Below are 25,863 nucleotides of genomic sequence, written 5' to 3'. Positions count from 1 at the left end.
GACACTCCACTTGAACAAGTAGCAAGTGTTGTGTTTTCTGGAATTCCTAGAATTGAAGTAAATGCCGAAATATCTGTAACTCATGATGAGGTTAAAGGCATGGTCTAGTAAAAATTTTTATTTAAAAAATAGATAGGCAACATAAAAAAAATACTAGCATTCTCTTTTTTAAAACTTCCTATGTAAAATTTTGAGCTATTCAAGCTCAAAATTCGCAAAAGCAAGCACATGGGCGCATCCATTTTGTGAAATGGAGGCCCTTCTGTGCTGGCTTTTGCGACACTAACGGAAAGAAAAACCGCAGCGTTTTCCAACACAACCGCGTTGTTTCTGCCTGAATCTGCTTTCCCATTTGGGGCTCTCGGGCTCCCCATGGGGAGCCCGAGAGCCCCAAATGGGAAAGCAGATTTAGGCAGACACAACGCAGCATTTAGCATTTCCCATTTGGGGCTCTCGGGCTCCCCATGGGGAGCCCGAGAGCCCCAAATGGGAAATCAGCTGTAGGTAGAAACACTACGCGGCATGTAAACATAATCGCGTTGTGTTTCTGCCTGCTGTGGCTTTCACTTTGGGTCTCCGGTGCTCCCCTGGGAGCACCGGAGACCCAAAGTGATAGCCACAGCAGGCAGAAACACAACGCGGTTGTGTTGGAAAACGCTGCGGTTTTTCTTTTTTTTCCGAGCCGGAGGAACCTGAGAAACTTGGAAAGAAAAACCCCAGCGTTTTCCAACACAATAACGTTGTATTTATGTTTGGGGTCGCTTGAAAAGCGACCGCAAACATAAATACGTTTTTAAAGCTGCGGTTTTATTTCTAAGTTTTCCGGGCTCCTCCAGCCCGGAAAACTTAGAAAAAAAAACGCAGCTAGTGCTTATTTTAAAAAAATAAAATAAAAAGCACTTACCGAGATTTAGCTGCCGCTTTCCTGCTCTGATCTCCGGTCCCCGTCCTCCGCGTACAGCACTAATGAAGGGAAAGCCACCCAGCGGTAGCTTTTGTTTACTACAGCTGGCTGGCTTTTCCTTCATTAGTGCCGCAAAAGCCAGCACAGGAGGGCCTCCATTTCACAAAATGGATGCGCCCATGTGCTTGCTTTTGCGAATTTTGAGCTTGAATAGCTCAAAATATTACATAGGAAGTTTTAAAAAAGAGAATGCTGGTATTTTTTTTTTATGTTGCCTATCTATTTTTTAAATACAATTTTTTACTAGACCATGCCTTTAATGAAGAGGCCTAATGGGCAACGCAATAGATAGGTCTGCCAAAATCTGTGCCCTTGTTGGCGTCGCCCCTCCCTGATGAGACACCTTCGACTCGCAAGGCCAGTGCTGTGGTTAACGCTAACCGCAAGGGTGAATGCTCAGAGAGGCACAGCTCCACCTAACTGATGAGGCCCAACAATGCTGAAACACGTGTCTTGGGTTGCTGTTAGTACTCTCGTTCAGAAGAGAATTGCCATTGCATTTCGGTGCTGGACTGGACAAAGACTGATATACAAATGGATATTTCCCTTCTGTGAAAGGTACAGTGAGCTAAAGGGTGGCTACGGATTCTCAAGTGGGTACCTTCCCAGAGAACAGGTCATTTAGCCGTGTTCGTTCACGCAGAGGGGCGCATATGACTATTTTTGACTGCTTAATGTGTAAGCTAAAAGACTATAGCTTTGGGAAAAATCTGATGAAACCATCTACCAATATAAACAGTGCTCCATATATTGAGCATCGTATAATGCGTATGTCTATTCTGAACTGTGTGTTTGCATATCCTGATGGTCTAACCATAAGAGAAAGCACTACAATTGGTGTGGCTAGAATTGACAGGTTGTGCTGACTATGTGGTAACGATGTAATTGAATCTGTGGAGCACATCCTGTTACATTGTGAGAGTCTTTATATGATTAGATATAGATATAGCAAAGCCTTTAACAATGGTATTGATGAGGCAGATATAGGTACCGTGTGGAAAAAAATTGATGGATGGACATGACACTCATTTTATTTATTTTATGGTGACATTTTACATCAAAATTATGAAAACTTTAGAAGAATTATGTCAGACCTAACTTTATGACAGTTTTTAAACTAATTGTTTTAGTTGATGATTTATTTGTGATTTTACTGGTTTACCTTGTGTACTATATTGGAATGTTAGGTTTTAGACATAAGTTTATGACTGATTCCCCTTTTTATTAAATATTTAATGTAATTGTTATGAAATGTTGCATATACAAAGCCAATGTGGCTATATGTATATTAAATAAATAAATTGCTATTAAGTAGTCAGGTATGGCCACCATTGCCATTAGCGTGGTTAGCGGGTGAAAGCATGCTGCAGAGCCTTGAAATGAGTGTCTTGCTGTCATCATTGCTTTGCATGTTTTTATGCAAAGAGAAGCCCAGCCTCTCATATTGCAATGGAAACTAAGGCTGATTTGCTGTCTGGCATTATTAATCCGGAGAGACATTTCATATCCTGCAAATGTGCACTGTTTAAAGCATGCCACAGGCCACATCTCTCAATACCAGACTTTGCCTCCCTCAGCCTCTAATCACCTCCCACTTTCGGCACCACCTGAAGGAGCCAAAATCAAACAAGGTGAACTGACTTTTTCCTCCACCTAACAAATTGTACCCAGTATTGTGGTGACTTGTCTTTTAGATGAAGCACAAGAAAGTAGTTCTGGTGTGGGGCCTTTTCTGGAGCAAACCTCAGTGGCGGAGTATACACATCAAGGCATACATTAGTTTTCAAAAATTGATTAGCAGTTTGCTTATTAAATTGTTCTTGATTAGCAAACAAACCCATTTAATTAGCAATTTTGTACTAATGTTTATAATGCCACCAGAAGATACTTGTACCCAAGATATAAAATGAGAAACAATACAGCAGTTTTGTGTTCCGCTGAAGTAAAACATTAGTGAGATATGTCAGGCCTTGCAAATTCTTTAAAATTCCACTAGACCTGCAAGTTGAGTAACTTAGTTTAGCCACTCAACTGAAGAGACATGCACTAGACCCATAGCAAAGGATGACACATTTTTTCAATGCACTTTCTGTAAAATTGTGCATGTCCCCACAAACCCACTTTAGTTTGGCACACTGCTGCCACCCAGAGGCCTGCCATGCACAGTAGTTTTTATTTGACATTTACTGCAAACAACGTAAAGTTTAAATAAAATTTCAACAACCCCTGCAAATGGTACTGGCGCTTCTTAAAATGTACTCGACTATGCAAGAGGGTGAAAATACTTCGCAAGACTTGGATGAGTTTCTGTAAAAAGGTTTGCTGCATGAAAGGACACAAATAAATAGATATGATAAAAACGTTCTGAAAACAGTTTGGCCAGCTCTCTACTGCAGGTGCAAATAAAGAATGCACTCATAATCATAGAGCAAAATGAGCTCTGGAGGCCAACTACAGTGTACAGTTTTGCAGTAGGTCTGTAGATGTACAGACTGGATGAAACTATTGATCGCTAATTTAAGTAAATATCAAGTTCACTTTGTGTATTCATTATGTATAAGACTAAGCAGAGTGATAGCGTAGCAGGCAGAGAACTGGGCAAAGTAGGCAGAATATTGTAGTTTGTGGCCATCACGCTTTCAGGGTAGCAGGTATAAAGCAACATGGTAAAATGTCGAGTAGTATGGGATCAGCTCATGGATTGAGCACCAGTTGTAAGCTGTATGTAACCAGCAGGCCACAGGACTAGGTTTGCCATCAAAGCATTTGGCCGCGTGTTCATGTACATTTTCAAAAGTGTCCACTAGTCAATATAATGCATCTTCCCCAAAAAATGAAATCTGGTTGACACTGAGATTTAGATACACTTCACTGTAAAGCATTGAGACATTAGTGTTTCACAGTAGCATTACTGTAATTATGCATTATGTAAGCTATTACATTTTTAGAAAAGGAATTGAAAGCCTTTTATCCTGTTTTATTTCTGGTTTGCGATCATTTGAACAAGACGAAAAAAAAAGTGCGTAGCACTCCCACTCAAGCCTTTTCGCACATGAGTGAAGAGGATGATTACTGCTGCACACTCTCTCCATTAGCCCGTTTGAACTTGCCGTGAACAGAGAAAAGAGGGTGGAGAGAGCTCTGAAGGGAATAGGGGAATGCAGGGTGAGCTGTGCTTTCATTGAACAGGGTAACTTAAATAGCTAGCTTTGCTACACAAGTGCCAATTTCATTAGTAAACCTACAGAAATGCATAGCAAATTGCTCTGCGACATTGCTTATTTTATGCCTTGCACATTCTGTGAGCTTAAACCAAAGATTGTCTCTCTTTGACACGTGTCTTTGGAAAGTTGACATGTTTAGCTGGCTGAGAGATTGTCAAACACCCATGCGTTGGTGGGGTGGGGTGGGGAGGGGCTGACATGGCAGGTAACGGCCCGGCAGCCCGAGCATAGGCAGTCACGAGCGATTGAACTGCAATTTCCTGAGGAAATAAAGATGGCCGCTGCCCTAGAAAAAGGGACTAAGTCCCTCTTCCATTGCTATGGCGGCTGCCGCGAGCGGGAGGAGCGCCAGGACCAGAGCATAAAACTGCGGTTCAGCAAGTAAGTGTGGAGGGAGGGGGCTGGTGTGAGGGGTCAGAAATAAGAGGCGGACACCAAGTTGTAATGTTTGCAACATTAGACATTTTATTAAAATAAAAGGGTTTGGATAAAGGCTTTTCTGCCGCTGTCCTAAAGAGTTTCCCTGCCTAAGAAATAAAAACTTCAGATCAGTCTGTCTTGGCGTCAAAATGAGGCAAACTGTCCTTGTGTCCAAAACGTATCGGACCCTCGCACTAAAAATGAACAAAAGGTGCAGGGTAAAGGCTCTGCTTTTAGATTCAGCAAAAAAGTGCAAAAAACAAATATGTAAACGCAACAAAAAATCCTTGTATCCAGGGGATGATTCCCTTCCCCTGAACACTCTTGGGTAGAATGTTGAAAGTGTTCTGCTCAAACAATGTTTCTTTAAGAATAGTAGAAATGCCTCTTTTACAGAACACTTTCTTAAGGATGATGAGAAACATTCATTTTCCAAGCAATGGTTCCTTAAGAGTAGTAGAAATTTATATTTCACACAACACATTTTTAATTTTTTTATTTTATTTAATATGTTATAGTCAAAACATTGACTTTTCATATCACATGTAACAAACTCTTTATTCACAGTTGCTATATAAATAAGTATATCAACGTAAGATATACAGCAAGAGAAGAAAATTATTAACAGAATAAAAATTAAACTAAGCACTAGTTCCAACCTATCCTCCGGGAAATCCTTTACACAGATCTAACCATTTTAAAACTTTGATAAGTTCCAAAGATAAAGGTGTCTCATGCCCTGAGGTTAGTCTGTGCCAAAAAGCCACTGTCCGCAGCCACCCCTGCGCATTCACAAAGCGATCAAAGGCACAATTCATTGTTTCTCGTACCATGACATTTAATTAAAACATGAAGCAACGAGGAGCTCATTTCATTCAAACCAAGAGGGCACCATTCCTTGATAGGTCTTATGCTAGATCGACATGCCAAGATTTCTCCCGTTAGGAGAACATTTAACCTAAACCTTAAGAGAACCCACCTACTTTGACTGTCCGGGAATTTACAAAAAATAGTCGCCCCTCTGCGAGAACAAACACGGCTAAATGACCTTTCACAGAAGGGAAATATCCATTTGCATATCAGTCTTTGTCCCGCCCACATGGGCAGTCTAGCACCGAAATGCTATGGCAATTCTCCTCTGAACATGAGTACCAATCCTTTTTTATCCGGGAATTTAATCATGTACTTTGGCAGGGCCCCATTTGATTTATACAACCAAGAAAAGCTACAGTGCAATTCTGATGATCGCATTCCATCAATGGTCCTGATCCAGTCTTTTTAATTTAAAAGCCTTTTAGTTTGTATCGGCTTTTGGATCAGGTGCTCCACTTTTCTTGGGATGTCTGGCAAGATATATTTCACTTCACGAGTCAGCCCTCTCAAGAAACGGGTGGTTTGTCTCTCCTCTTCTATTAGAATGACAAGTAGAGGGACTCAGCCCTTGGCGTTTTTATTATCCTATACTACAGCAAAAGTCTCCACTAGCCCCGAGGGAGTGGAGACCTAACCTGTACCAGAGGGCTCCTATGGGAAGAGAAGGAAGTCCCAGAACCTGCCCTTTAGACGGTCCAAATCCACCTCCCATGCCTGGGATTCCATGTCCATGCCATATGCCAGGGTTGGGATTACCTTACCCTTCTAAAACTTCAGCAATGGGATTATTGAGAATGTGGGCGGCCAACTGATCGATTTTAGTTATCAAGTTGTCCTTTATCTGTTTCTTATTAGGGAAGGCTGTTACTCTAAAACCCAAGTAGGTGGATTCCTCCACTAGATCAATGTTCTGGGACTTCAATGACCATCTCATCCCCACCCCCTTTTTTATTCTTGTCGCAAACCTTAAAATGCTGGTTTTAGCAGGGTTATTTACTAATTCATTTCTGTCTGCATATCTGTCATAGCCCCCAACAATTGCTGTATTCCAATGGGAGTAAAGTCCAGTATCAGCACATTGTCTGCATAGGCCAACCAACTGATATTTCGCCCACTAATTTTGGGGCTAGCAAATCCCTCCTTATTCACGTCCTTACCCATATCAGCCATATAAAGAATAAAAAGGCAGGCAGCAAGCAAGCGCCCCTGCCTCACTCCACTCTCCGTATATATTAGCTAAGTAAGATGTCCCTAATTATCCAGCCTGATTTCGATCGTGGTATTCTCATGTAGATGTATCCGAATCGCCAGATGCCCCCTTGATTTGGCCCATGCGTTTAACTTAGCCCAAAGGAGACTTCTATTCACCATGTCAAAAGCCTTGCTCAGATCAATCATTGCAGCGTACAATGGCTGGTTACTAGCTTGCCATGCCTGATCTCTTAGCATGTTTACTACCAAGCCATTCAGAGTAGTGGAAAGGTCTTTTCTAAAACCAATTTGAGCCCTATCCAGTATCCTACCACTCTCTGCCCAAGACTCCAACTCAGGCAACACCGCTCCGGCAAAGATCTTACTATCGACGTCAAGAAGGGCGATTGGGCAGTAGTTATTAGGATCCGCTCGATCGCCCTTCTTGAAAATAGGGATCACCACAGCAGACTTCCAGCTCTCTGTACACAGTTTATTTTCCAGAACATTTTCCAAAAAGGGAGAATGGAATCACTGACCAAGCATCCGCCTCAGCCTTCGGAATTGCATTAGAGAGCCCATTGGGCCCTGCCACCCTAGAACCTGATGCTTTTTTAATTAGTTTAGATAATATGTCTAAAGACCTGCATTTCGCTCAGGGTGCCTCTAACCCTGGATCTGGCACTTCATTGGTACTTCTATCAAAATGCGATCTGTAGTGTTTCATCCACAGGTCTTCCGACACATAATTACTTTGGCAGGACACTTGTAAAGCCCTATTTCGAAGGGATTGTGTCCTCCGACGTATTCCTCATCTTAGATATCTCCTTCCAGCTCTGCTGGCCTCGGAAAATTTTTCTCTCTAGAGGGCGCTGCGCGTCGACGTCCTCCGAGTCGATGTCCCTCGACAGCCGCCGTCTCGACGCCGACGTCATCCTGCCTATAAAGGCCGCGCGCAGCGTCCGTTGCTCAGTTCCGTTTTTCCGCGCTTACTCAGTGCCTCGGAATACCGTTGCTCAGTTCTTAGTCAGATAATCTATTTACCTCGAGTTATTCGATCCGTACTCGATGGCTTCCTCGTCGGAACCGACAACTCCTCGATCCGGCTTCAAGAAATGTCGAGATTGTGGGAAAAAAATGTTGTTGACCGATCCTCACAGAATTTGTCTGTGGTGTTTGGGAGCTGAACACCATTGTTCGGAATGCGAGGACTGTATGTTCATGACAGCTAAGGCCCTGAAGGAGCGTAGGGGGAAGCTGGAGAAAGGTAAGACTTTTAAAGCTTCTTCTTCGTCGACGAAGTCGAGACACTCGTCTCCTCGTCACCATTCGCGCTCCAGGTCTCGGAGTGGGTCTCATCACTCCTCGAGATCGAAGCACTCGAAGAGGAGACGTCGAAGATCCCCTTCTTCGTCTTCCTCTTCCTCTGTTTCGCCAAAAAGAATCCCTTGCCCCACGAAACATAGTTCCCGGGCTGAATGGGAGGAATTCCGAAAAAATATGATGAGCGTCTTCGAGAAAGCGGCCTCGACCCCCTCGAAGACTGCCGAGAGCGATGCTCTGGTCGAAAGACCCGAAGGTCAAAAACGCCGCGAGTCACAGTACCCGGCGAAAGAAACCTCTCGAGCGCGTCTCGAACCCTCGAGCAGGACTATGACCTCCAAACCTTCTTCGACGGTTCCGTCGACGTCGATGTCTTCGACGCCGTTGTCGAGGGGACCTTCGACACACGCGTCTGTCGACTCGACGCCAGCTTCGACACCGGCGTCGACGCCGAGAAAAGTCACGGTTACCACACATCCGGTGACTATCCCCAGGCCCTCGACGGCTTCGATATTGTCGAGTAGAATTCCAATTCTGTCGAGGTCTTCGAGGCCTCCGCCTCTGTTTTTGACGTCACGCTCGAAGCCTTCGGCGTCGACGACATCGACGTTTTCGAGGCCAATAATGACAAGTTCGGCACCCTTTGCCTTGGAAATGGGATTTACTCCCTTTATGAGTTCAGAACAATTGAGAACTATATCCTCAATTTTAGAAGAGGGTGATTTGTCTGAACAGGAAGACACATTTGAGTTACAGGGATCTGTAACCCCAGTTAGAGAGGAATTTTCCTCTGAAGAGCGCAGGTTAAAGGCTCTTCATGATTCTTTACATGAGGCAAGTGGGTTAGACACTTCCCCTGAGGTGGAGTTTGCTAAGGCAGACCCAGGGGAGCATGCTGAAACCCCCTACAGAGCCTTAAAGGCCAGGATTACAGAGTTCATGGGGTGGTCTGCACCTTCACAATCTTTCCAACAAGATGACCTCACGGATATTCTTGACAAAGGCCCGCAGGAGGATCCTGTGGTGCCTTTTCATAAAGCTCTTCAGAGAAAGATCATGACAAACTGGGAAACCCCAGATGTAGTACCAGCAGTAAATAAAAAACTGTCGACAAAGTACAGGGTATCTTCTACGGACCCAGAGTTTTTGTCTAAACACCCATCCCCAGAAAGTCTGGTGGTACAGGCAGCATCCTCTACCGATGTCAAGACGGCTTATCCTACCGTCCCACAGGACAGGGACGATAAAAAATATGATGCTATGGCAAAGAAAGTCTTTTCAGCATGTAGCATGGCGTTAAAATCTGTTAATGCTACTTGCACCCTTGCTAGGTTCAGCCATACACTTTGGGAGTGTGCTTCTACAGCGGCTGACTGCATCCTGGAGGGAGAAGAAAGGGATGCGTTCCTGAATATTATACAGGACGGTAAAGACGCTATGTGCGAATCCCTCCAGACGGGCATTGATTCGGCTGACAGTATCAGCAGAGCAATGGCGGCAAGTACATCAACCAGGAGATTCGCTTGGTTGAGAAGGTCGGGTTTTGCCCCAGATGTGCAAGCCAGGCTCTTGAACATGCCATTCGATGGCTCTTCTTTGTTCGGGAAAAAGGCGGATGACAGTTTAGAAAAACTGCAAACTTCAAAAGCAGCAGCAAAATCCCTAGGAGCTGCAATCCGTCAGACTCCTTTTCGTCCCACAGGAACCTCTGCGAGGGGCAAGTCCTTTCGCTTCTACTCCGCATTCGGAAGAGGTAGAGGACGACCGGCTCAAAGGGGTCAAAGAAGAACCACCTGAGGTGGACGGGGTAGATATTCAAAAGCCGCAGCAACAGCAGGTGCCTCTTTGCCATCGGCATCTGCATCAGCCGCCCCAAAACCACTCTGAGGACTTCCCTCACAGGACACCTGTAGGAGGCAGGTTGACTCAACATCTGACGGTATGGCAGGCTATCACATCAGATGCTTGGGCATTGGAAACAGTTGCCCAAGGTTACTGCCTGCCTTTCCTATGTATACCTCAGTCATCCACCGGGGATCAGCTCTCAGAAAGCTCCAGATCCGCTCCTCTTGCAGGAAATTTGGGACCTGCTAGAGAAAGGTGCTATAGAACCGGTGCCTGTAGCGGAGAGGAACAAGGGCTGGTACTCTCCTTACTTTCTCATTCCAAAGAAAGACGGAGGACTGAGACCCATCTTGGACTTGCGAGAATTGAACAAATTCCTCAGAAAAGACAAATTCAAGATGGTCACTCTTTCTCAGATCCTCCAGGCCCTTCAGTTCCAGGACTGGTTGGTATCTCTGGACCTTCAGGACGCTTATTTCCATGTGCCTATCCATCTCAAACACAGGAAATACCTGAGGTTCGCAATTGGCAACTCTCACTATCAATTTCGAGTGCTGCCATTTGGGCTGACCTCCGCCCGAGGGTCTTCACCAAATTAATGTCGGTGGTGGCTGCAAGTCTAAGGAGGGAAGGGATTCACGTCTACCCCTACCTGGACGATTGGTTGATCAGGGCTGTTTCTCCGGAACAAGCTCAGATCCAGCTAAATCACGTGTGCCACTTCCTTCACAGACTGGGCTTCTCCCTCAATTTAAAGAAGTCACAAATGATACCATCGCAGAGACTCCAGTTCATAGGAGCGATCCTGGACACTTCCCTGGGAAAAGCCTCGCCACCAGAGGTGAGGGCTCAAGATATTCTACAGATGGTTACCAAGTTCCAACATGCCCAACGTCTCCCAGCCTTCGACTTTTTGAGGTTGCTAGGCCTCATGGCATCCTGCATTTTCCTAGTGCCAGAGGCTCGCCTGAGAATGAGATCCCTCCAGTGGGCACTGAGGACTCAGTGGTCACAATTCTCAGGGAGAATGACAGATCTTCTTCAGGTTCCCGGCAGGGTGGCTCGAGACCTTCAGTGGTGGGCCTGTCAGGAGAACATTCTGAAAGGAGAACAGTTTTGGCAACCCTGGCCGGAGATAACAGTAGTCACGGATGCCTCACTCACGGGGTGGGGAGCCCACGCCAACGACTTGACCATCAGCGGTCGTTGGTCTCCATCGGAGTCCAGACTACACATCAACCTGTTAGAGCTGAGAGCCATCAGACTTGCGCTGAAGGCGTTCCTGCCAGCTGTACAAGGGAAGAATGTCCTGATAATGACGGACAACACGGTGGCCATGCATTACCTCAACAAAAGAGGAGGCGTAGGATCACTACCCCTGTGCAGAGAGGCAATGCAGCTCTGGTTTTGGGCAATCCAAGAAGGAATCCCTCTATCAGCAGTTCACCTAGCCGGAGAGAAGAACTTGACGGCGGACGCTCTGAGCAGGCAGAACACAGTCTCCCACGAGTGGGAGCTAGCTCAGGAAGTCCTTCAGGAGATCTTCGCCCTTTGGGGAACCCCTCAGGTAGATCTCTTCGCCACCAGCCTAAACAGGAAATGCGACCTGTTCTGCTCAAGGGAATTTCCCCCGAGAGGAGCTCTGGGAGACGCGTTCATAGTGGACTGGGAGTTTCTGCTTCTGTACGCGTTCCCACCGGTCCCTGTCATTCCTCAAATGATCAGGAGGTTGAGAAGATTCCGGCGAACCATGATCCTAATTGCCCCGGATTGGGCCAGGAGAACGTGGTACCCGGACCTTCTAGACTTGTCCATCTGCCCTCCAATTCGACTTCCACTCAGAGAGAACCTACTCTCACAGAAGGGAGGTCAGGTTCTCCATCCAGACATCAAAACCCTCAACCTTCACGCTTGGCTTCTGAAAGGCTGAGGTACAAGGATTGGGACCTCCCTGATGATGATATGGAGGTGTTGCTTTCTGCAAGGAGGCCAGCAACAAAGTCTTTATACCGCTGCCGTTGGAACCGATTTTGCAGCTGGTGTAGAGAACAGAATATCGACCCTTTTTCATGTGGTACACCAATGGTTTTGTCCTTCCTATTATATTTGGCAAATTCAGGCCTTCAAGTTGGCACCATTAAGGGCTATCTCGCAGCGCTATCCATCTTTAAGCGTACTGCGGAAGAACCATCCTACTTCAAATTACAAAATTACATCCTACTTCAAATTACAAAAATACAGTTTCTAAAGGGGTTAACCAATGTTTATCCCCCAAGACCATTCCAAGTTCCCCTATGGGATTTAAACTTAGTACTAACTTTCCTGATGGGTACACCTTTCGAACCTCTCCATTCTTGTTCGTTAAGATTCCTTACCCTTAAAACTGTTTTATTAATAGCACTTACATCTGCTAGAAGGGTGAGCGAATTACAAGCTCTTTCTTGTAAACCCCCTCATACTGTATTTCACAAAGACAAAGTTGTCCTGCAAGTGAAGCCTAATTTCCTCCCAAAGGTGGTTTCTGAATTCCATATCACTCAGAAGATTACCCTACCATCTTTCTATCCTCCTCCTCATCCGGGGAAAGAGGAAGAGAGGTTACACAGGCTAGACCCTAGGAGGGCTTTAAGTTTTTACATTAGTAGACTAGCCAGGATAAGACAAGCCGACCAGCTGTTTGTAGGTTACGCAGGTCACAAGCTGGGGTTACCAATAACTAAGCAGACCATTTCCAGATGGATCATTCTAGCCATTCTGGAATGTTATAAACTGGCAGGGAAAGAGCCCCCTCAAAACCTTAGGGCTCATTCGACCAGAGGTATTGCAGCTTCATTGGCCCTCAAAAGAGGCGTGCCGGTTAAAGACATATGTGCGGCCGCTACATGGTCGTCTGTCCATACCTTTACACGTTTTTACAATCTGGATTCCTCCTCCATTCAAGAGACTAGGTTTGGAAGGGCTGTACTGCATTCTATTCATCAATAGAAGACAGCGTGAAGTCAGTACTCCCTCCTCCGATAATAGAATACTGCTATGGGAGCCTATCTAAGATGAGGAATACGTCGGAGGACACAATCCCTTCGAAGAACAAGTTACTTCTTACCTTGTAACGTTCTTTCGATGGGATGTTCCTCCGACGTATTCCTCATCGACCCTCCCATCCATCCCCGCAGTTCTACTTCCCTTGTTGTTGCAGCTTACGCTCCTTCAGGGTGATTAGTTAGTCCAGAAAGTATTATTGTGGGCTACAAAACGGAACTGAGCAACGGACGCTGCGCGCGGCCTTTATAGGCAGGATGACGTCGGCGTCGAGACGGCGGCTGTCAAGGGACATCGACTCGGAGGACGTCGACGCGCAGCGCCCTCTAGAGAGAAAAATTATCCGAGGCCAGCAGAGCTGGAAGGAGATATCTAAGATGAGGAATACGTCGGAGGAACATCCCATCGAAAGAACGTTACAAGGTAAGAAGTAACTTGTTCTTCCATTCACGAAGGACCAGAAATTATGAGTGTTTTAGTGATCAGTGTTTCCAGCATCAATTCACTCTCTATTTGCAATTTCAGGCTCCATTTGCCTTATTCCAATTTTGGTATACAGCTAGCATAGCTTTCCTTTCTTTCTGGACGGTGGTCATAACAAGGTTTCTTAATCTCCGGTCTCTCAGATTCTTTCTTCGATCTTTTTTCCGGTGCCAAGTTGGTACGTCAAAGAGATATTTTGGCTAGGCTTTGCTTTTGGCTCTTCCGTGACGTTTATCTACGTCCCACAAGAGGGAAGTGAAACGTTCAGTCAAACAAATCTCTGATAGCTGTTCATTGGGGGTACAAACCACCGGTTCTTTTAACTTTCTATTTAGGTCTCTGCCATTTCTCCCAAACCTGATTAGTCGATTGATGTGGTGGTAAACCAAGGAGGCAAAGTGTCTAGACTTTCCTGATAATTTTACCCCACCATCCTGATAGCATATTATGGTCACTTCTTAAGGTTGACTGACTCCGCATATCTGAACATTGTTGAAACGGGTTTCTAGATACAATTATATAATCGATTACTGATTTAGCCCGAGAGTCCACCCACGTCTGCCCTGCTTGAAGATCGCCATTCACACTCCCATTACAGATCATGAGATCCCAATCCTCCAGAAATTTACACAATTTCTTAACATTTTCCCTGCAAAGGTTGAATCCCTTCCTATTTTGCTTTAAACTAAGAGACTGACAGTTCAGATCACCCGTGATAAGCATACCTTTTGGCTTACCCGAACTAACTGCATCAGCCAATATCTCGACAATTGATTCTAAGAAAACATCCAGTGTGGTACAGGAGGGATTAAAGTACAGATTGATCACCATCATGCCACTAAGGGTACTGTTTGCCAAAATGCCATACTGTGAGCCAGATATTTTAATCATCGTTAGGTTCGAGTTACGTGATGCGATGATGAGGTCCACCCGACGGCCGACCCACCATCCTTATACTAGCATGTTGACCAATAACGGTAAATTCATCTAACTTCAAATCAATCTGCAGCCACGTTTGCTGCAGCAGGATTAAATCATATGCACCAAAAATGTCATTACTGGTGCTTTCGTTAATGAAACTTCTAAAACCCCTCGTTTTCCAACTCTGGACATTCAAATCATTATTTACTAAAGCAACGCCTGATTAGCATTCAGTTTTTGAAAGACTTAAGTCAGGATTCTTGGTAGCAGGGACCACCCCCTGCTTTTAGGATCTCCTGCTTTGATGATTCCCTTAGTCAAAGAACTCCTAACATCTGAAACCTGCGTTTTTTTCTTGTCACCCCCACCACCCCTAACCTTTCCTAGATTTAAAGGAGATATTTCCATTGGTTTTACCGTTTACAGTTTAAATCAGTTTTCCCTAAATTTTCCTTCTACTGACAACAAAGCATTCACGCCCAGATGTGATTGCAAGCCAATTTCCACTATATCCGTTATCTTATCATTGGGGAAATGGATATAGTCTATCATGCGTGGAGAAAAGGTACAGTTCCGGAACGTCCTTCAACAGTTTCAAAATTGTCCATTAAGTGTGACTCTTTCCAATCAATGTCTGTTCCAGCCAAAGGTGTGGGCGCGCATAGAAAGATTCAGAGAATTCACCACTAGACCCCGAAGTTTCACTTGACTTCACTACCTCTAGCTCCTCTCCTAGAGCCATAGTGGCTAATAGCTGATTTTGTTCTGGTAGGTATGTCTTAGCAGAGGGCTGGAGTACTGCAGAGCTTTGTTGTTTTTGCACGGGAGCCTCCTCTGGAGCCGTGGCCGACAGTCTGTCCCTCTACGTCCTTCCTTGTGACTGGTTTATTTTTCCCTCTAAAGAAAGATCGACGCTATTCTTGTTGCTGGACGGTTCACCGCCGTTCCGCCATTCAGCTTTTGCGGATCTGAAGTTTGATTCAGTTGGTTCCAAACCTGTGTTCTTGCATTTATGCAGGTAGTGAACACTCATCCTGCTGTACTTTCTCATTTGATCCCCGCTGTCCTTTCTTCCCTTTCTCCTTACTCATATTGACCATGCTCTTTCTCTTCTCCCTTACCGGTTTTGTATTAATGTATATGAATGCATAGATGTCACACAAACAGATGCCTCCTCTTTATTTGCCTTGGTCCTATGACTGCACAGTCTGTCTCTTCGAGTCCCTTTCTCCAGAGACTGGGCCCCCTCATCCTGCCCTCAGTCCTCCACGATATTCGGATCATAAGATAGGTCTAGGAATCTCATGTATTTTCTCGACCCTCTCATCTCCCCCCCCCCCCGATTATTGCATTTGCACCTATTCTTTCTCTTCCCATCCTTCCTTTTCATTTTCCCCATCTGCTCAGCATGAGGCATTGTGGCCCTGGATGCAGCTAGTTCTCCTCCCTCGGATTCAGCCTGTGCCAGCCCCAAAACCCTACCACTTGTTGGATGTTCACTGTTAAATGGAGTGATTCCACTGTCGATCTCTTCCCCCATCTACTTTCAAGCCTGGATCCACCCCATGCACTTTCTCTCGATCCATTTCGTCCCGGCGTTCAACATCGCCTGAATTGCCCTCCTCCCTCATTCCAGTCTTAGTATTATCCAGAATCATTCAATCCAGAATCACACCATGCTGAGTTTCCATCATGTTTGTTAGATTTTCCACTTTACTGCTCAGAGCTTCCAATAAGTTTGAGAAGTTAGACAGAGTAGCTAGAATCTTATTCGACTGTTTGCCTAACGTTACCTCCAGAGAATTTATCATGCACTTCAGTACGCTCGCCTGTAAAACATTTGCGGACGCTATGTTTATATTGTCATGCAGGCTAACATGGGAATTTAGGATGAGATTCAATGCTGAGGTGAGCTGTTAATTTCATTCGATGGTCCATTTCTTTTAGGGTTTCATTTAGTCCTTCATGTGCTGTGTTCCCTGGTATATCAGCCAAATCAACTGAGTTCAAGGATAGCTGTTCTGTCAGAAAGGAGGCTGGATCTCCTACCAAGTCCAAACCACCACCCTCTGAAGATTTAATTTAGCTGATGTCAATCACTGGCAGGGTTTGGAGCTTGAGAGTCCAAAACCCCCTCCACATTCGGCATAGCTTCCAGGAAGCATCGATCTGGCAGTGCCGTCAGACTCTGGGTTATCTTTGCTCTCATATTTCTTTATTGCCATCGATTTTGTGCCCAACCGTAGAAAGAAATGTCATGTTTTTCTGAGATTTCAGACCTATGATATTGGAGGTCTGTACCACATGCCCCTTGGCTTGTGTTGATTCAGAATGTACCAATGCCTTGATTTGAATTTTTCTTTTTTCCCTTAGGCCGTGGACACAGCAAGGGTATCCACGTGCAGCCCTCGCTCACTCAGATGTGACATCAGCGTTTTCTGCCAATCCAAGTCCCCTCTAACTAGTCCCTTTCCTGTCAAAGAAGCACTCTGACCTTAGTCATCCACTAGGATTATTAGGTCTGAGCAGATCTGGTCTGCCCCCTGCTGAGAATACTTCCCAACATTTAGAGCCATCTCACAGTCCGTATAGGCAGTCACTGGGTCCATGATAGGGATCGAAGTGGCCAACTGAGGAGCCCCCAAACCCGTAATCTGAATTTTCCAGGCAGCCTCCGGGGGACCTTTCTCTGCAGTGTATGCTTCTCGTACTGCCGGGTGCCCATTAAGCTGAGGTTCCAAAACAGCACCCCCAGAATCCAACCTCATTTCATTACCCTACTGAGTCTCCAGTATATCGTTCAGTTTTTGCATATCACCAGGTAGACCAACTGCTCTAAGTTCACACCCCCACTGCTTCCCATTCCACAATCTGGACAAATGCCAAGACTCTGAGCCTCTCTGAGCCAGTCAGTCACTCAGTGCACGCTGTGCACAGTTTGTTGTTTATGCTGGTTATTTTTGAGACCCCCAAAATATTGATGTTTTCTGTAAAATCTCATTTGATAGCACCGGAATGACCAAGGGCTCAAAGGTATTGCATCCGCCGTCGCCCTTGGAAAGGCAGAACCCCCCCCTTCCTATCCTATCCAGCTTGCCCTGTATCTTACAAAGGCACAGTACACACCCGTTGCGGTAGTTCTCTCCCGCCATAAAGCAAAGTCAGGGCGGGCGGTGGGGGGAGAAGGGGAATCGGGGCCAGGGAAGCTCCAAATGAAGCCGGTTCAGAATAGGAAACGAAATAGTAGCCCTCTGGCGCCCGACAGCAGGACCGGCCCTGCGGCTGTTTATTTTTTCTCTCCGGTGCAGCTGTTTTTTTTTTCTTCAAGCGCAGCTGTTCCTGAACCGATGTAAGGGAATATACCTCTGGGTCTCTATGCCGCTATAGTGCATGAAAACCTTGTTTACCTGGCTCTCAGCATTTGGAGGATTTCAGGGGGGGGGGGATTCCAGCAAGATACAGCAACTGCACCGCGAAAATGAAAATCCAGAGCGGACGCCTGCTCTCCTTCTGCTCTTCTCGGATAAAAAAGTAAAGAACCTTGCAACGCAATGCTCTGCGTGACACTCCACGTACTGCAACGCATGTTAAGCCACACCTCGTCACTTCGCTCTCCAATGCCACAGAATGAGGCCGCTTCCGACACGCAACACTTTAAGAGTGAGGGAAATGTGGTATTTCCCCAGCAATGGAGGATTTAAAGGTTGCCAAAACTGTCTCTTCTACACAGCAACATATACAAAATGATCTCCTGGTATGCTGCCAGGAACTTTCACAATGTGTTTTCCTTTCATATACTTTATATCCAATTACCAAGTATACTCCCCTGCCAGGAACCCCCACTGGGCTTTGTGATTCCTCTGGTATACTGCCCTGCCAGGTTATCTTTTCTCCCAAAGGACCACTGCCTGATGCAATTTTTTCACCTGGTCGTCTTATAACCTTCACTTCATCTTTCAGTTCTTGTTCTCTTTAAGTATAACACAGTTGTACTCCTTCACTGTTCATACTTATTTGATCCAGGTAGTACTTGTTCCAACTTCCCCCACATTGACAGGTCATATGTGGACTTGTTCAAGCTTTGTTTGTTAACTTTGTTAGTATTCATTGACTTGTGCCAATACTTCTTCTAATCTTCCCCATGTTGACCCATCATATTTAAAGACTCGTACAGATCTTGCCTTTCAGCTTCTTCATTAGTGTTCAAATGCTTATCACAACTTCTACTCCAGTTTTCCCCATATCGACATCTCGTATATATAGAGACTTGTGTAAATTCTGTCTTGCTATATTACTTGGTTGATATTCAAAAGAAGTTTTCAATTGTCTGTAGCCTGTCTGTACGCCCTGGTTCTCCCAGTACTCCTGGGCAGACTCACCGGTGTTTGTTGGCGTTTCTGACCCGTGGCGTATCGCTGTGCCGAAGTCCTTGCTTCGGAAAAACATTTACTACTCTGCAGACTTTTTCATAGTTCTCCCATCGGCTTTTCCTTCACCCACCGTTTCAACTACTGCTTTTTTGTGCGATGCGTCCCCAACAGCCTTTCCACTGCAGCTGGCTTCCCAGCGTTCCTCTCGCTGTACTCGCCCTGCTTGTCCCGGTCTCTCGCCTTTCTGGTAGGAAGTGCCTGCCTCCTTCAGCACAGTCTGCTCTCGGGTGTCTGCCTTCAGTTCTGCTTCCTGCTTCACTCGCTCTGCAGCCTTCCTCTCCACCTTCACTTTTGACATGAAAAGGCATACCAACGTTTACATTTTCTGCATAGCTCATTTCCATCACATCAACTTGTCTGCACGTTTTGCTTGGTGTTCCTTTTGATCCACATGAACTCCTCCTTCCTCGTCCCAGTACTTGCAATTTTATGGCAATAGGATTATTGTGCTTTTAAAGTTGTATTGCTTTGGATTTTTGTTTAAATCACAACCATCAGAAAGAGGAGTTGTTATACATGTGTTATGTACATATGAAGTGTGAATGGTATCCCGACTACAGTGTTTGGTAAGAAGGGGTTTTAAGGTTTTACAACAGTTAGGATTTGTATGATGACAACATGCCATCAGGAATTTAGGAATTGTAGGGCCTTCTTCACATGTAATGGAAGAATACAGCATCTCTCCTGATGGGGTCACCACAGCTCCCCGACAGCCATCTCCTCCCACGTGATAATCCCTCATACCATCCCCAAGGTCAGGATCAGGTAGTGGCTGCCGTCCCAGGCCACGTGGGAAGTGATTTTAGGGTGGGGATCAGTGATGACTCGACAGGGTTCATCACAGTGGGGAAAGGTATGTTTTGTTTTGGCGGTGTGTGGGGGTAGGGTGGGAAGGGCAACAGGGAAGCGACTCCCTGTTGCCTCCCCACATTCCTAAAAAAAAGTGGGAAAAAAAGATGGCGCCACCCGGGGAAGGGCCTTGGGTGGTTGGAAACGGCGAGCGGTACACTGTGTGTGTATTTATTTTTCCTCTCACCTGCTGTTCCAGCCACCGGATTGGCCGAGCGCTCTTCCTTGGGTGCAAATCTAATTTTCAGTTTGCTTGTATATTCGCTCTCGATTGCAGTATAACATTGTTTACAAATATGCATTGGACTTGGTAATATAGTACGAATAATTTCTGTCTTTGTTTTGACTATACATTTTAAGATTCCTATAGATATTTCTTTACGTGATTGTTTTTTTCAATATTTCTTCTCCTTTGATCTGTTTTGCAGGGCAATTAGGACCATAGTTCAAAGCAGTTTCCCAATCAAACCTGTGAAGCCTGGTCCACCACAGTTAAGTGTGTAAGTCCCCATACCTTTCATAATGTCTTTTACTTTGACTGTACCTTGAGCTGTCTGCTTCTTAGAAGCTATTGTTAACATTAGTTTTTAATAGACCGACGGAACATACAGAAAGATTGTTTATTGCATATGCAACAATGCACCCAGTCATACATCCAACTTTACAAACTGACATTACCCACACCTCAACCCTGTGTTTTATGCTCAAGTAGTCTCACACCTGGGTATAGAACAGTATGACTAGTCATGCAGCCAATCGAAGCAACTGACATAGTGCAAAACACACCATTCTGCAGCACTTCCTGTTGTTATCCTCAGCTTTCCTATTCTGTAGGGCTAAGGGGTACTTGCCTCTTTTGTCTGCAGCTTGCATTATCTCACTTGAGACTTGCAGTAGCTGCTTTTTGCAGAGTTTATTTCAGCTTTGACCCTCACAAGCCTAACAGCTTGGTTTGTGGCTCAACAGTGATTCCTTACAAGCGCCCTAACTTTGCAAGACTTTTGCGCTGTCTACAAGAAGTGCCTCAGCTATGTAGACATTGTTCAAATTGACTTTGGCGGTCCTGGCTTCCTGCAGCCTTTTATTCTAACTGTCCCTCATAGGTGGTGCATAAGTTTACCTTGTATTGCTGGGAAAGATCTAATCTAGACTTCATTGGGAGATTGAAAAGTGCTCACATGCTCTGAGAACCTGTTAACCTTTTTCCTTCCCTAACCTTTTCCTTTCTCACAAAATCAGTATTTATTAAGTACCAAAAAGTGATATATAAATGTCAATACTGTCCAGTAATTGACATTCCCCCAGGGTGTAGGAAATGTATTGACAGCATCTCTAACGAGTATCTACTTGCTTAAACTAAATCTGAGAAAGTGGTAAGTAGTGTATTTTGAGTGTTGTATATTGCCCTTTCAAAAGAAGGCTTATTTAAAACTGACAGTTCAATAATCATTTTACTAGAAAACCTTGAGAGAAAGTGTTATTTGGATACTTGTATGTGTGGATTTCGATGCTACAGCTCACATTTACCCTTCTTGAGATAAGTCTGGCTGTTCAGTTGGCTACCAACTTGTGTAGTACAGACCTATACCAATAGTTGGGTTAGCTAATACCAAGGACGACAAGACTGGTGTAGTCTTCCACATGGTTGCTGCATGCAATCTAGCCTAACGGGGGACATTTGGTCTAGGCGCAGTTTCCAGACCACACGGTCCTCCCATTACAGGTCACGCAATCAATACCCCTTAACATTCTTTTATACTTCTGTATTTCTTGGGCTTTCTTGCAAACACAGTGTCTAACACTCATTTAATGCTCCTGGGCAGTCTCTTGGCTTTGCCACAATGTGTTTTCCGCACATTTCATTCCGTGGTATTCACCCTTTTCACCACCTTGCACTCACAGTATTCATAAGTGCTTATCACTTGCTTTTCACCTTGTTCATGAATGCTCATTACTTGTTTTACACTTTGTTCATATATTTATCATAACTTTCCTTTAGTTCGGTATTCAATATCACTGGTTTCACCTTTTAAACATGTTCACAACAACTTGCAGCCTGCTCAGCATTCACAAATCCTCAATCTGGATTCCAAGACCATTTGTCCAGGTTTGTTTGTTGGGCATTGCCATATGCCCTTTTGTAGCCCCAAAAGTGCCCCGGTATGAGTGTTCCCTTTATTCCACTCACTGGTATATGGCCTCTTCTCTGGGTGTCTTCTTTCTTCGTTCCGGCTTCCTTTAGCTCCATGTGTGCTATTCGGGAGCCTAGCGAGCAGCGTTCACCTTCCTCGAACCTCGCTGCTTGCTGTAGGTAGCTCTGCTCTTCCCTCACGGGCGCTACCGGTGACCTGTAATGCTTGGGATCCTTCGGTGTCCCACAGCTCCGGCTGTGGGAACAAGGCCAAGGAGGCTGCATTCGTCTCGACCCTCTCACGGCCCGCTTGGGCCCAGTCGTCCCTTCCCACTTCTGCAACAACCAGCGTCCTTCCCAACGGCCCTTCTCCAGCCTGCTCCACCGTCAGCCTTGTCCTGTCCTCCAGGCAGCTTCTCTTCCCTCTCTGCTGGCAGTCCCTCATTTTTTTACACATGTGGCCTATTAACTGGTTGCAGGTGCAAGTCCTTGTCTGCAATTGCCTGACCACAATTCGTCCTATTAGCTGGAAATGCCTGACTCTTGAAATGGTGGTACTCTTCCCACTACCAAAGTGGTGTAAATGAATGGGAGTATGCACAACTCCTAGTCACCTCTTCCTCATCCCAGTTTTAAAGGGAAATGGTTGTGTGTAAGAACGAGAAAATTACTGACAGTAACCTATGAATGCAGGGCAAGGGTCGAGTTTTTTCTGACAAGGGAAAGGGGGATACCATGTCTCGCCCAAAGACATCCTCTTCCCACTCCACAAGGTCCCTCTCCCCAGGTGATTCTCCCTTGCATCTCCACCCCCAGGGTTGAGATTCAAGAGCAATGGCCTTTCCCTGGCTACCCGAGAAGAGGATCCAGGAGGAGTAGAAATGAGCATGCTCTCAGGTTCCTCACATAACCTCCTCCTCCCTGGTGATCCTCCTGGCTAACACCATCCCCAGGGTCGGCATCAGGCAGCGGCTGCCTTCCCCTGGCCACCTGTGAGGAGACTTTAGGTAGGGTCTTTGTGAGGACTCTGCAGGATTCATCACACATAACTAGGGTATTGAAATAATACACTGAAAAAGAGAAAAGGGAGACTCCATGGACGTACATTTTCCGATTAAAACTGTTCATTTATCTTGATTTCCTAATTGGTATTTAGAGAAACAGTCCTAACGAAGGGGGCGCTTGATTTTAAAGGCCAGGCCTACTTAGCTTGAGCAAAATTAAGATTTTCTCATGGAAACAATTCAAAATAAAAGTAGTAGAGAGTAAGCTTGAAAATCAAAAATTGAAAAAATAGATTATGCCCCGCTATCTTCACTATTTAATTTTAAATGTATGTTTAAACATGCCACACAACATGTTGATGCAACATTCAAGCATTTCTAAATCCAAGCAATCCAAAACGAAAGCATTGTCCCAGGCTATTTGTATATATTCCAAGCACAAAGTGAAAGGGTACCCAGTCAATTTACCAAAGATAATTCACAGTGGTCCATTTCACTGAAGACCATAATATCGAAAAACACAGAAAATATTAAATATATAAAGGGCAGTGGGTTAAAGGGTTAAAATGAGTTGGGATGGATTTGGGGTGGCGTTATAAGGTTAGAAAATGGGGGGGGGGTTTGGGGGCAGGACCGACCCCCAAATAAAAAACAAACAAGTTATGTGTTTTTCGGTATTTTGGTCCGGATGAAATGTACCACTCTGAATTTTCCGTCAGTGAAATCACATATAACCAACGAAAGGCACCCAAAGCCATAGTCTTAATGCAGACCACGAATTACAAAGTCGTAGACCCTGGGCGACTCAACATATTCACGTCCCCAACCTCTCCCTCCTCTGCCATTTATTGAAAGGAATTACCACCTATAATGAAATTGTCTTTTCACAAATCCATGTATCCTATGGACCAGTATTTAACCAAAACGAAAGTAGACTAAATGCATTAGAATTAATATACTCTTTTTTTTAAAATACTTGTTTCAGCGGTTGTCAGTTCCTTAACTCTTATTTGGGATCTTCAAGTTTTCAAGTTTATGCATCAAGATCAGTATTTCTCCAGCATGGCGTCTTGCATGGATTCAATATTTCCCGTCGTCGGGCTGGGAATCCTCTGTAAAAGAAACGGTTTCACTTACAAACTGTGATTGTGTCCTCCAACGTATACCTCATCTTTGACATGTAATGTCTACAGCTGTGATGCTTTGGAAATGTTTCCCCCGTGAGAGGGCGTCCTGCCTCAATGGCGTTGCATCAATGTCCTTCGAAGGCCTCCGTCGAGGGTGACGTCATCTGATGGTATAACTAGCACACACGGCGCCCGTACCATCAGTTCCGTTTTTTCTGCAACCGTGTTCGAAAAACTCAGCGAGCCTCGTTTGAAATTACCGAAATGTTGTCGTCTTCTACCCCGACAACCCCACGGTCTGGCTTCAAGAAGTGTTGGGACTGTGGCTACAATATGTCGATCACCTACCCGCATCGAATTTGTCTGTGGTGCCTCGGACCACGCTATGAATGACTCTTCGAAGTGCCAGTTGTTGACTGCCAAAGCATTGCGGGAACGTAAGGGGAACCTAAAGGTAGGCCAGGAAAAGTCCAAGCCCTGTAAATCCAAGACTGCCGTTCTTTCAACTGACGATTCGAGAGGGGACCATCTGCGTCAGAAGTCGTCCAAGCGGTCCAGGTCCCGCAGTGGTTAGCACCACTCGTCCTCTTCGTCGAGGTGGTCTAGGAAGCGCCGTCATCGGTCGCCTTCCTCCTCCTCTTCGGACGACACCTCCCTGAGAAGGGTTACCTGCCCCACCAAATCCTCGACCCCGGAGGTCTGATGAGGATGTTGGCCCTTTTCATCTTCCGTATGGGACCCCTAATGTTCCGGACTGTCTGATTTCTGAAGAGAGTCGGATGGAGGATCTATGTCAGTCTTTGCACGATGCCAGTGGCCTTGACACTTCCCCTGAGATGGACTTCGGCAAGCCGGACCCGGGGGATCATGCGGACTCCTCTTATCAGAGACTTATGTTGAAAGTGGTGGAGTCCCTGGGCTGGTCCAGGCCTCCGTTGCAGTTTGATCAAGATGACCTTGAATATTTTGGATCTGTGTCCGTCCACTGCTTATTTCATTTGGCATTGCAAAAAAGGGTGGCTGCTACTTGGATCGCCCCAGAGACTATTCCGGCGGTGAACAAGTCGTTAACTAAGAAATACCGCCCATCCAGTAGCGACCCCAGCTACCTATCCACACACCCCACTCCAGAGAGTTTGGCAGTCCAGGCAGCCACGGCTACCTCAAACAAGGAGGCGTACACTACAATCCCTCCTTATAGGGACGATAATCTCATGGATTGAGGGGCACACAATGTGTTTTCTGCAAGGAGTATTGCGTTGAAATCGGCCAACTCCAGCTGTGCCTTAGCGAAGTTTTCGCACACACTGTGGAATTGCATCTCTTTAGCGGCTGAGCATATTCCCGAAGCAGAGGAAAGGGATTGCTTTCTGGCCATTGTGAAGGATGGCAAGGACACCATGTGTGAATCCCTTCAGTCTGGGTTGGATACTGCGGACAGTGTCAGCAGGTCCATGGCTACGAGCACTGTGATGCGCATGTTTGTGTGGTTGCGGAAGTCTGGTTTTGCACCTGATGTGCAGGCTCGTCTTCTCAACTTTCCCTTTGACGGGTCTCATCTGTTTGGCAGCAAGGCTGATGAGAGCCTTGAGAAGTTGCAGACCTCTAAAGCAGCTGCCAAATCTTTGGTAGCAGCTGTTAGATAACCTCAGCCTTTTCATCCTAGGGGACAACAATGGAGGGGTGGATCCTTTCGCTTCTCCTCCTCGTTTGGAAGGGCGAGAGGAATGGCCAGTCAAAGGGGTCAATGTAAGTTTCCTCGTGGTGGACGAGGTCGAAGTGCCAAAGCCGCTCAAACAGCAGCAGCATCTTTGCCATCAGGCACTGCTGCAGCCACTTCAAAACGCTCTGAGGCCTTGAGTCACATTTCGCTGGTAGGGGGCAGGCTGTCTCAGCATCTAGAAGAGTGGCGGGCCATTACTTCAGATGCGTGGGCTCTGGAAACAATAGCCCACGTTTATTGCCTCCCTTTTCTACGATGGCCTCACAACAATCCACCGGGGAGACACTCTTTGAAGTTTCCAGATCCACTCCTTGTG

General features: G+C 45.6%; 1 protein-coding gene across 2 annotated transcripts in view; it reads left to right on the top strand.

Annotated features, from left to right (window-relative positions):
• INTS8 (integrator complex subunit 8) overlaps positions 1 to 25,863 on the top strand; it is a 2,196,017-nt gene that overhangs the window by 369,595 nt on the left and 1,800,559 nt on the right. For both annotated transcript variants that reach the window (XM_069621379.1, XM_069621380.1), the window contains exon 5: positions 19,991 to 20,062. In XM_069621379.1, coding sequence (XP_069477480.1) covers positions 19,991 to 20,062 — 72 coding nt within the window. The remainder of the gene's footprint in view (positions 1 to 19,990; positions 20,063 to 25,863) is intronic.

The sequence above is a fragment of the Ambystoma mexicanum genome, chromosome 5q (assembly GCF_040938575.1).
Source record: "Ambystoma mexicanum isolate Mex_15411 chromosome 5q, UKY_AmexF1_1, whole genome shotgun sequence".
NCBI lineage: Eukaryota > Metazoa > Chordata > Amphibia > Caudata > Ambystomatidae > Ambystoma > Ambystoma mexicanum.
The sequence above is the reverse complement of the archived record's forward strand: the minus strand, read 5'-3'. Positions and strand labels throughout refer to the sequence as shown.